A 12,926-nucleotide genomic window follows, 5' to 3' on the forward strand; every position below is an offset into this window, starting at 1 on the left:
ATAATCTCATAATAAATTTAAAAAGTTTTTTTTAATTTTACAATTTTCATTGTAAAATTACCCAGTGCAATGTAATGTTACCAGACAATTTTAATTATATTACACGAATTGTAATTCTACTTCACTGTTTTCCAATTTAAAAAACAATACATTTCAGTTTTACAAAAATGAGACTGACGTATCAAAAAACAACAATGTCCTTCATATTTATTTTTACTAATTTTTAGTCTGTGGTTGTTTACTTGTAATAATAAATTCGAGGCATCATTTATTTTTTATAAATTTTAATATTACGCTCAAACGATCATTTCGAAATCAATATATTTAAATGAGCATATGTTAGATTTTAATTTTTATAATATTCAATGAATTATAAATAATGTAAAATTTAGTTATTTTCCATCAATAAACAGCATCAAATAACACCAATAATGTAAATAATAAATAATAAGCCGTAAAGCTCAATCACCACATAGGATTAGCTTATAAAAATAATAAGATGTTAATTCACCCATCGGTCGTACGGCGTAGGGCGTTAGGTATCAGTCTGGCAAGCGCGCGGCTCGCGTTCAATTCTTAGTCAGGGTAAATATTATTTTCACTTTATATCATCAGAGTTGTAAAAATTAGGTCTACGTGAGATGCAAAATCTAGTAAGCGCTTCATAAAAATAAAATGACAACAAATATTAAATCAAATCTTTCTTTTTTATTATTTAAATTCAAGTAAAATTCAAGGAAAGTATTGTAATTGTACAAACTTAGCTGATCTAAAAATATTTTTAAAATTACAAAACCGTTTTGTAAAATTAGTAACCTCACAGAGCTATATATGTTTTATGATATTACTATACCCGATTGTAATTTTAAATAAATGTTTTGCCGATTAGCTTCCAATACATTTCTTGTAAAATTACAATAGAAATTTTTAACAGTGTATTAAAAATAGACCTATAGTATGGAAACGTTTTTTGTAGGAAATTTTTTAAGCTACATTTTTGATCACTTACAATTTTCTCTAAAATCAATATTTTAGGAGTTATATCTAATTCCGCGCAACCTTATCTATTTTATTTTTTTGAATTTCAAATTTTCCCTCGTAAATTAAAAAAAATTATTGAATAATTATTTTTTTTATCATCTAAATAATTACTTATTTACTTAAAAATTATTCAATAATAATTAAAAAAATTTATTTTTCAAAAAAAAATTTTCTAAACTGTTTAAAATTAATAAATTCATTTTGCGCATGCGCGGCAGATAAAACTCGCGGGAAATTTAAATTTAAAAAAGTTTTTAAAACTTTTTTAATTAATTTACTGAATAAATAATCTTGTAATAATTATTATAATTATTTTTAAGTGATTGAATATTAAAAAATTAAATTTTTAATAATTTTACACACAAATATGCTTATAAAAAAAAATAATAATTTCAAATAAATTAAAAAGTACAACAAAGATGGCGCTAGTAGACAGTAGCTTAGAAAAACTGACAGTGACAGTCGTCTAAAAGTAAATAACAGAATAAATAAATAAATAAACAATAATAAATAACAAAAAAAAATGGATTTTGAGAGTCCTGATGTTGAAAAAGAATTCCCGGGACTTTACGCTTCAGAGTCTGCTCGTAAAAGCAACGAGAGTGATTGTAAGTATTAATTTATTTGTAATTTATAGTTTTTAACCTCAAAATTTAATAAATTCCTTGTAATAAAAATGATCTACAGAATTGTAATTAAAAAAAAAAATTTTTTCAGTCAGCGATGATGGAAGTCATGACAAGCACGCAAAAAAGGAGCTGCTAGGAAAGAAAAAAGACAAGAAGGATAAAAAGGACCGCGGGTATGCGACGCTGGAGGGTGAAAGTTCTCCTGATGAGGATCAAGAGACTAAGTATGAGTTTTTTTTATTAAAAATTATTTAGCAGATAAGGTAAAGTACCCAGTAGTTGAACAGGTTTCAAAGTAAAACGTATTTGACCCTACTTTTAATTTATAAAGATGTAATTATAAGTTTAAATTAGTGATTTTCATGAAAATATAAACAATTTTGAATTGATTAACAAAATAACAAAGATAATTGAATATTTATATATTGACATCGTTTTTAAGATAGACTATCAAAGGAGTAGTAGTTGAACAATCAATTCTGACAAGCCTTAGTAGTTTAACTCTCCGGGGGCAGTAGTTTAACTAATAAAATATATGCCAATAGGCACACCAAAAATTTTCAACGTTTTATTGAAATATCTAAAGAATTATAACATATTATTGATTAATATTAAAAATAATACTATCAATATTTAATATGTTCATTTAAAAATAATAAATATTTGTATTTAATTTTTTAATTACATTTTTTATGAATGACAAAGTAAATTTTCAATTATGAATCAAAAAAACTCTGATCAAAACGTTCAATAATTTTTAACTACACTAATTTTTAGCTATAAAACTTATTTAATTTGCAGTAATTAATACAAATGACAATGCTGATCACTAGTCTATAAACCTATTAGAGATTAGAGTGCCGTTAAAATTATACGGCCCCAGCTTGTTCAGGTTATGGGTACCGCTTTTTAAATTTCGAGGTATAGTTACACGCTAAAATTTAATATAAAAATTATAGTTCATGTCTTTGCAAAAATATGTATTATTTAGAAAAGACTATTCCATTGGGTGGTACAATTTTTAACTTCCCGGTAAGAAAATCGAAGATTTTCAAAAATCGGGAAGTTATTGTTTTTACCCCGTTGTGCAAAAATCGAGTTTTCATCAGATCTCGACGTTTGAAGGTCACAGGAAGCTTCCCTGACTATCCCCGCGAGGTTGTCACTATGTCTGTGTGTGTGTGTGTGTGTGACTCGCTTATAACTTTTGAACGACTGAACTGGTCGGAACGTACTGAACGGCGTTCTAAAGAGTTCCCTCAAACTTAGATTTCCTGAGAATTTGAACCGATTCGGACCGATAGATTTTGAGAAATTTTGAAAAATCTCAAAAAAAATAAGAAAAAAATCATTTTTGAAAGTGGTTTTTTTTGGAATATCTTTTAAGCGACTCTATCGATCAACTTCAAAAACTAATCCGCTTTTAAGCTTGAAAACCACGCCGATCGTCGCTAATCCGGTCAAAATCGGTTGATTCGTTCGAGAGATATCGTGAACGAAAGAAAACCGAAAAAAGTGTTTTTTTGACATAACCGTCATTTCTTCTCGGATCGTTTTTGATGATATAGAATAATTTCAGAGCTTAAAAATTTGCAGTAATCAATACAAATGACAATGCTGATTACTAGTCTATAAACCTATTAGAGATTAGAGTGCTGTTAAAATTATACGGCCCCAGCTTGTTCAGGTTATGGGTAACGCTTTTTAAATTTCGAGGTATAGTTACACGCTAAAATTTAATATAAAAATTATTGTTTATGTCTTTGCAAAAAATATGTATTATTTAGAAAATACTATTCCATTGGGTGGTACAATTTTTTTTACTTATAATGATAAACCGTTTTTTTTACTGAACGTTCGGTTTACGGTTTAGTACTTTTTTCATGAAAAAAATAGCATCTATCGGCTATTCTCGACATGTAAACTTTTAAGTTAACAAAAATATAATTGTTTTGATTTATAATTGAAAAAACTTACAGAAATCAATTACTGGATCATTGAATAATTATAACATGCGCATATTACTCATAATAAATCGGATTTTGTATTACAACAATTTAAAAAGTCTGTTCAAGTACTGGTCCTATTTTTGTAAGTGTTTTACTGGGTACTTTACCTTAATTTAATTTTTCTAATAGATAAATTAGAATAAAAATTGATAAGTAAAAATTTTAAAAAATTAAAAATGCAATTTTTAAAAAATAATTTTTTGAAACAAATTTTGTTTTCAAATAAAATCAACAAATTATCAAGTAGCTACTAATCTTAATTTTAATTAATTTTAAGAATTTTTTTGACAAATAAATTATGAAAAAAAAATTGATACGTAAAAATTTAAAAAAATTTTTAAAATCCAATTTTTTAAAAATAATTTTTCTAAACAAAATTATAAATTATTTTTAGGAGTCCGTCAAAGTCAAAAAAATCAAAAACCTTCAAATTTCCTTCAAAAAAACGAGAAAAATCCAGAGAAAAAGACAGCAAAGAAAAAGAAACTGATAAAGATGCCAAGAAAAAGCGGGATAAGGATGACAAGCATAATGATACTGATAAAGAAAAACGCAAGGATAAAGACAAGGACAAGGATAAGTTAAAGTATAAATTGAAGGATAGAAAGAAGAAACATGACGAAGATATTGGTGGTAATTAATTTTTTTTTAATAAAGTTTAGAAAAGTTTAAATTCAAAATTCAAAATTGAAATTTTTGTAGATGTTCAACCTATTTTTGGAGTAAGTCTTCAACTAGCAGTTGAACGGAGTCGGTGTCATGATGGCATTGAACTGCCGCTGGTTGTAAGAAATTGTATTGATTATTTGGAAGAGTTTGGTATGACTACTGAAGGACTTTACAAAGTTCCTGGTGTTAAATCTAAAGTACAACATTTTAAGAAACTTTACAATCAACGCGAGAGCGTTAACACCGCGGAGTTTGAGCCTACTGTAGCTGCTAGTCTATTGGTATTATTCTTCAGGTAATTGAATTATATGTTATTAATATATATTTTTTTTCCTAGATATTTATTTGTAAATTTAAATACTAAATCTTGAGTAATTAAATCGCCAGAGCATATAATTTTTCTAATAAGGTATAATAATATCTAGTGAAATCTTAATTTTTTTTCCTAAGAAGAAAATATAATGCATAAAATTTATTAAAATAAAGTACCCAGTACTTGAACACTTATAAAAATGGGACTAGTACTTAAACAGACTTTTCGAATTGTTGTAATACAAAATCCGATTTATTATGAGTAATATGCGCATGTTATAATTATTCAATGATCCAGTAATTGATTTCTGTAAGTTTTTTCAATTATAAATAAAAACAATTATATTTTTGTTAACTTAAAAGTTTACATGTCGAGAATAGCCGATAGATGTTATTTATTTCATGAAAAAGGTACTAAACCGTAAACCGAACAATCGGTAAAAAAAACGGTGAATCATTTTAAGTAAAAAAAATTAGAAAAACGGTAGACCCTGAAGGCCATCCGTGCAACTTCCCGCTAATTCCATACCTAGGTGCATAAAACTGCACTAATGACGTTTTTGAGCTCTTCGAGCTCAAAAATACAATTTATGTGTTATTTTGAGCTTTTCGAGCTCAAAAATCAGATAGAAGTATCACAGAACAATATTTTTTAAATTTTCAAACCGCACTAACTTTTAAATGAATCAACCGATTTTCACGCAGTTGGTGAAAGCCATATTAAAGCAAATTTTAAGGGAGTTGGGAAAGAACGGATAGGGGAAAGGGGGGAACCTACTCAGTGGAAATTTTTCCGTAATTGAAAAAATAATCAGACAGCCCAGATTGGGAATCGAACCCAGATCTCTCGGTTACGCGCCAAGGTTTCTACCAGTTAAGCTATCCGAGACAAGTACTGACTACTTTATTCAGTCACGTATATAAGACCCACCGAGCAAACAACGCCACCGTCCATCTTACGGTAAAGAGCCATATCAAAGCAAATTTTAAGGGAGTTGGGAAAGAACGGATAGGGGAAAGGGGGGACCTACTCAGTGGGAATTTTTCCGTAATTGAAAAAATAATCAGACAGCCCAGACTGGGAATCGAACCCAGATCTCTCGGTTACGCGCCAAGGGCTCTACCAGTTAAGCTATCCGAGACAAGTACTGACTACTTTATTCAGTCACGTATATTGGCAGTATTTGACGCAATTTTTTTAGTTTCATGAAAAATCTTCAAGTTTGAATTGATAAAACTAGGAAATTTGGAGTAATTCCAAAAAAAGACTTTTTTTGGTTTTCTTTCGTTCATGATATTTCTTGAACGAATTGACCAATTTTGACCGGCTTGACGGCGGTCGACGTAATTTTTTCATGCTAATAGCTGATTAATTTTTAAAATCGATCAGTGCAGCCGTTTAAAAGTTATTCCAAAAAATGTCGGAGTTATGTTAAAAAAACACTTGTTTCCAAATATTTTATCGAGGATATCTCTCGAACCAATCAACCGATTTCCACATTTTTAGCGGCGATCGACGCGATTTTTAAGCTCTGAAATTATTCTATATCATCAAAAACGACCCGAGAAGAAACGACGGTTATGTCAAAAAAACACTTTTTTCGGTTTTCTTTCGTTCACGATATCTCTCGAACTAATCAACCGATTTTGACCGGACTAGCGACGATCGGCGTGGTTTTTCAAGCTTAAGGGCAGATTAGTTTTTGAAGTTGATCGATAGAGCCGTTTAAAAGATATTCCAAAAAAACCACTTTAAAAAATGATTTTTTTCTTATTTTTTTTGAGATTTTTCAAAATTTCTCAAAATCTATCGGTCCGAATCGGTTCAAATTCTCAGGAAATCTAAGTTTGAGGGAACTCTTTAGAACGCCGTTCAGTACGTTCCGACCAGTTCAGTCGTTCAAAAGTTATAAGCGAGTCACACACACACATACACAGACATAGTGACAACCTCGCGGGGATAGTCAGGGAAGCTTCCTGTGACCTTCAAACGTCGAGATCTGATGAAAACTCGATTTTTGCACAACGGGGTAAAAACAATAACTTCCCGATTTTTGAAAATCTTCGATTTTCTTAGCGGGAAGTTAAAAATTGTACCACCCAATGGAATAGTCTTTTCTAAATATTACATATTTTTGCAAAGACATGAACTTTAATTTTTATATTAAATTTTAGCGTGTAACTATACCTCGAAATTTAAAAAGCGGTACCCATAACCTGAACAAACTGGGGCCGTATAATTTTAACAGCACTCTAATCTCTAATAGGTTTATAGACTAGTAATCAGCATTGTCATTTGTATTAATTACTGCAAATTAAATAAGTTTTATAGCTAAAAATTAGTGTAATTAAAAATTATTGAACGTTTTGAATTGAGTTTTTTTTATTTATAATTAAAAATTTGCTTTGTCATTCATAAAAAATGTAATTAAAAAATTAAATACAAATATTTATCATTTTTAAATGAACATATTAAATATTGATAGTATTATTTTTAATATTAATCAATAATATGTTATAATTCTTTAGATATTTCAATGAAACGTTGAAAATTTTTGGTGTGCCAATTGGCATATATTTTATTAGTTAAACTACTGCTCCCGGAGTGTTAAACTACTGCAGCTTGTCAGAATTGATTGTTCAACTACTACTCCTTTGATAGTCTATCATAAAACCGTTGTCAAAATATAAATATTCAATTATCTTTGTTATTTTGTTAATCAATTCAAAATTGTTTATATTTTCATGAAAATCACTAATTTAAACTAATAATTACATCTTTATTTATTAAAAGTCGGATCAAATACTTTTTACTTTGAAACCTGTTCCACTACTGGGTACTTTACATTATATACGTATGTGAAAAATATATCAAAATTTGTCAAAATATATAAAAAAAAAAATTGCATTCTTTAGTTTTGAAAATTTTTCTGGTCATCATTTTTTTGTTATAAATTTTTTAAAAATATTAAATATATAAATTAATTTTTATTAATTAAGAAATGACCTTGTATCTCGTGAACTATTGACATTTTTAAAGATATAAGCTTACTCCGACATTACACTCATCGCGACCTTTCATTTGAGTACCCACATCAATTTTTCATATATTTCATATATTTATATATATTATAAATATGTATATATCAAAAATGCATGTGGGTACTCAAATGAAAGCTCTTAATGAGTGTAACATCGAGATGAGCTTATATTTTTAACATATACATTATATATGAATATATGAAAAATATATTAAAATTTAATGTTATTATTTAAAAAAAAAAATTATTTTTAAAAAATTGCATTTTTTAGTTCTGAAAATATTTCGTGCCATCATTTATTTGTTATAAATTTTTCAAAATTATTAAATACATGCTAAATTAATTTTCATTAATTAAGAAATGGCCTTGTATCTCGTGAACTATTGACATTTTCAAAGATATAAGCTCACCCTGACAATACACTCATCGACGTTACACTCATCGAGACCTTTCATTTGAGTACCCACATCGATTTTTCATATATTGCAAATATTCATATATATTATATATATGTATATATCAAAAATATATCAAAAATGCATGTGGGTACTCAAATGAAAGCTATCAATGAGTGTACCATCAGGATGAGCTTATACATTAAAAAATGTCAATAATTAAGAAATTATATTGTAATTTGTCAATTTATGATATTTTTTAAGATATAAGCTCATTCCGATGTTACACTCATCAAGATCTTTCATTTGAGTACCCACATCAATTTTTCATATATTTTATATATTTATATATATTATATATATGTATATATGAAAAATATATCAAAAATGCATGTGGGTACTCAAACGAAAGCTCTTAATGAGTGTAACCTCAAGATGAGCTTATATATTTAATTTCTAAAGTTAAATACTAATTCTTGAGTAATTCAATTAGAAAAGCATACTTAATAAAAACAAAATAAAAATTAGGATAAATTAACGATTCATTTAAAACTTCAGAGAATTACCAGAAGCAGTTTTAGAAAGCAGCGAAACAATATCCCGTTTCGAGCAAGCAGCATCCACAAAAGAAGTATCAACGCGAGAATCTCAATTAACCCAACTAGTCCAGCAGCTTCCTGAGTGTAACCGGGTGCTTTTAGGCTGGGTAACTTGTCACTTGGATCACGTAACAGCCCGCGAAAAGACGACCAAAATGAACGCCCAGTCCATAGCCATGACCTTGAGCCCAGTTTTGCAGATGAGCCACCGGCTGTTCCTGGCGCTGCTGTGCCACTGCAAGGCACTGTTCCCTGAAATTACACTGGACAAGTACGTTCCGCCATTACCGGCTGGAACCTTGTGCTTACCTGACACTCCAGAAGCGATTGCGAAGGAACTGGCGAAGCAAGAGTCGCTTTTAGAACAGATTCACATGCAAATGAACGCTGGGTTCGTGACCAAATCGCGGGAAGAATTATTGTGGGAAGTCCAGAGGATTATCACTCAGTTGAAAAGGAAATTTAAAACCGTCCAGAAATTAGAAGAAAATCTCCAGAAGAGTCTTGATGATGAGGTTAAATCTTCTGATGAAAATCACGGAGAAACTGGAACAAGTTCCGGAGCTGGAACCAAAATTTTAGCGACCAGTTCCGGGAACTCTGGAACCAATTCTAATTCTGGTTCTTCTGGAGTGTTAAATTCCGCAGCTGGAGTGTCTAGCTCATCAAATTTGGTTCCTGGAACGGCAAGTTCCGCCGCTGGAACATTAGGAACAGCAGGAACATCAGAAACAACAGAAACTGCGACTGCAGAGCCACCTGTGGTTGATATTGAGTTACCGACAGAGACTAAAGATGTCGTTGATGCTTCGGAAGAAGTTAAAGAAGAGGAAAATGATAATTTAGTTGAACGATTGCGAGAAATGTTAATTCATGACGAATTATCAAACATGGAGACTGTTTTGAAAATAAGGATACAGCAAGAAAGAAATGAAATTAAGAAGCTTAATGATATGATTGTGGAAAATCCGGAAATAGTGAAGGTTAAAGATAAAGAACGGGTTCATTCGCCAAATGAAGCTGAAATCACTGCGATGATACAGCTAGCCAAAGAAAATCAACTTCTTGAGGTAAGTTTTTTGATACTGAGGTAAATGTACCGATTATTGCTTTAAGACAAGGGTTTTTTTTAACATTTTAAATTAACTATTGATGTTTTTAAAGATATAAGCTCACCCTGAGATTATACTCATGAATAGCTTTCGTTTGAGTACCCACATCAATTTTTCATATATTTTATATATTTATATATATTACATATATGTATTTATGAAAAATATAAAAAAATGCATGTGGGTACTCAAATGAAAGCTCTTGATGCGTATAACATCGAGATGAGTTTATTTCATTTGAAATATATATTATATATATTACATAATTAAGAAATGACCTAGTATCTTGTAAACTATTGACGTTTTTGAAGATGTAAGCTCATCCTGATGTTACACTCATCGAGACCTTTCATTTGAGTATCCACATCAATTTTTCATATATTTTATATATTTATATATATGTATATATGAAAAATATATCAAAAATGCATGTGGGCACTCATATGAAAGGTCTTGATGAGTGTAACAACGGGATAAGTTTATATCCTTAAAAACGTCAATAGGTAAGAAAGTACAGAGTATTTTAACAAATATCGTGTGAACTATAGACATTTTTAAATATATAAGATCATCCCAATGTTGCACTCATCGAGACCTTTCATTTGAGTACCCACATCAATTTTTCATATATTTATGTATATTATATATATGTATATATGAAAAATATATCAAAAATGCATGTGGGTACTCAAATGAAAGCTCTTGATAAGTGTAACAACGGGATGAGTTTATATCCTTCAAAACGTCAATAGTTAAGAAAGTACAGTGCAATTTAACAAAAGTTAGGATTTCATTTTTTTAAACATATTTTAAATTAAGATTGTCCAATTTTTTGTTTCAAATTATATTAATTAATCTTTTGAGAAACAAAATGAATGCTTTTTAATAATATTTTCTCAAGTTTAATAATTCATTTCAATCGACAAAGTCAATTATCCGGATACACCAATTATTGACAGGCTGATAAATCGATTGATTCAACTACTGACATACCGTTGGACCAATTATTGACACCCTTAATGCTTACTTGTCACCATTAATCTGATCTAAATTAAATAAGTAAAGTCTGATTGGAGAGGTTACAGCTTGGTATAAACTCATCTGTCAATATCAGATCCATATATTTTGTGTACCAATTATTGACACCAATTGTTTATAATTAATAATCATTCAGTTGAATGTAAATATCCGATATTGTTAATTTTTAATACTTAATTTATTTATTAAAAAAAAAAATTTAATTTGATTAATTTAAAAAATAATTAAAATTCTGGAAATTTTAGTGCTTACTTCTAGTTTATTTTACGAGTTTCAGAATACTAAACTTTAATATTTTAATTAATTAATCTTTCTCATTAATTTTTTTTAATTCTTGTATAAAAAAATTAGAAAAACGGTAGACCCTAAAGGCCATCCGTGCAACTTCCCGCTAATTCCATACCTAGGTGCATAAAACTGCACTAATGACGTTTTTGAGCTCTTCGAGCTCAAAAATACAATTTATGTGTTATTTTGAGCTCTTCGAGCTCAAAAGTGATATAAGTATCATAGAACAATATTTTTTAAATTTTCAAACCGCACTAACTTTTAAATGAATAAACCGATTTTCACGCGGTTGGCAGTATTTGACGCAATTTTTTCAGTTTCATGAGGAATCTTCAAGTTTGAATTGATAAAACTAGGAAATTTTGAGTAATTCCAAAAAAACATTTTTTTTGGTTTTCTTTCGTTCATGATATTTCTTGAACGAATTGACCAATTTTGACCAGCTTGACGGCGGTCGACGTAATTTTTTCATGCTAATAGCTGATTATTTTTTGAAATCGATCAGTGCAGCCGTTTAAAAGTTATTCCAAAAAATGTCGGAGTTATGTTAAGAAAACACTTTTTTCCAAATATTTTATCGAGGATATCTCTCGAACCAATCAACCGATTTCCACATTTTTGGCGGCGATCGACGCAATTTTTAAGCTCCGAAATTATTCTATATCATCAAAAACGATCTGAAAAGAAATGACGAAGTTATGTCAAAAAAAACCACTTTCAAAAATGATTTTTTTATTTTTTTTTTTGAGATTTTTCAAAATTTCTCAAAATCTATCGGTCCGAATCGGTTCAAATTCTCAGGAAATCTAAGTTTGAAGGAACTCTTTAGAACGCCGTTTAGTACGTTCCGACCAGTTCAGTCGTTCAAAAGTTATAAGCGAGTCACACACACACACACACACACACACACACACACACACATAGTGACAACCTCGCGAGGATAGTCAGGGAAGCTTCCTGTGACCTTCAAACGTCGAGATCTGATGAAAACTCGACTTTTGCAAAACGGGGTGAAAACAATAACTTCCCGATTTTTGAAAATCTTCGATTTTCTTAGCGGGAAGTTAAAATAAAATAGGTGTCAATAATTGGATCCCTGTCACTAATTGGTGCCTTAGCTTAGTAATAGCTTTGTAAATAGTCAAAATAGTTATAATTTAAAAGAAACGGGTTCGAATCCCAGGAGCGTGAAAATAATAAAAAATGATTTTTATTTAAAATAAAATTTGTTGGTATTTTTTCTATAGCTTTTTACAATTAATTGTGTTTTTTTTTTCGCTTACAGAAAAAGATGATGACTTTAATTCGAAGTATTATTGAAGAAAAAGACGCATGCGTTGAATTACGCGTACAATTAGCGATGCATCAATTGATAAGACAAAAAGCTGTATAAAATAATTTTAATGGTAATAATTATTTATGACTTTTATTTTTATTGTAATTATAATGTTGATATTTATAAAAAATTTAATAAATCAAATTAATATTTATTTGAATTAGTGTTTTATTATTTTATAAAAATTAAATAATAATTTTTTGTGACTTTGTAATTTATAAAATTATATATAATTTATTTCATAAAAATTTTTTGAGCGCGCGCAAATTTTAAATTCATTTTATAACGTATGTGCTTGCGCATGCGCAAATGCAAACGTAAAGGGACGGCCTCTTTTACCCAGATTCCGATTACACAGATGGCGCTATTACCCAGATCCCTTTGACACATATCCCGATTACGCAGATTGTGATTAAACAGATTTTCTATTACACAGATTACTTATTACTCAGATAAC

At 29.4% G+C, this 12,926-nt stretch overlaps 1 protein-coding gene across 1 annotated transcript; it reads left to right on the forward strand.

Annotated features, from left to right (window-relative positions):
- The first annotated feature begins 1,472 nt into the window (after positions 1-1,472).
- LOC123263517 (ralA-binding protein 1) lies at positions 1,473-12,565 on the forward strand. Its single transcript, XM_044726359.1, has 6 exons — positions 1,473-1,649; positions 1,759-1,894; positions 4,074-4,312; positions 4,382-4,643; positions 8,655-9,765; positions 12,419-12,565. The coding sequence occupies exons 1-6, from the start codon at positions 1,565-1,567 to the stop codon at positions 12,524-12,526; spliced, it is 1,941 nt and encodes a 646-aa protein (XP_044582294.1). The 5' UTR covers positions 1,473-1,564; the 3' UTR covers positions 12,527-12,565.
- The last annotated feature ends 361 nt before the right edge of the window (positions 12,566-12,926 follow it).

Source organism: Cotesia glomerata, linkage group LG4 (assembly GCF_020080835.1).
Source record: "Cotesia glomerata isolate CgM1 linkage group LG4, MPM_Cglom_v2.3, whole genome shotgun sequence".
Classification (NCBI taxonomy): Eukaryota; Metazoa; Arthropoda; class Insecta; order Hymenoptera; family Braconidae; genus Cotesia; species Cotesia glomerata.

Excerpts from the sequence above, each read along its gene's own strand:
- LOC123263517 (XM_044726359.1), top strand. The coding sequence starts at position 1,565 with ATGGATTTTGAGAGTCCTGATGTTGAAAAAGAATTCCCGGGACTTTAC. Across the intron at positions 1,895-4,073 it reads GATGAGGATCAAGAGACTAA|GAGTCCGTCAAAGTCAAAAA; the intron begins GTATGAGTTTTT and ends AATTATTTTTAG. Across the intron at positions 9,766-12,418 it reads AAGAAAATCAACTTCTTGAG|AAAAAGATGATGACTTTAAT; the intron begins GTAAGTTTTTTG and ends TTTCGCTTACAG.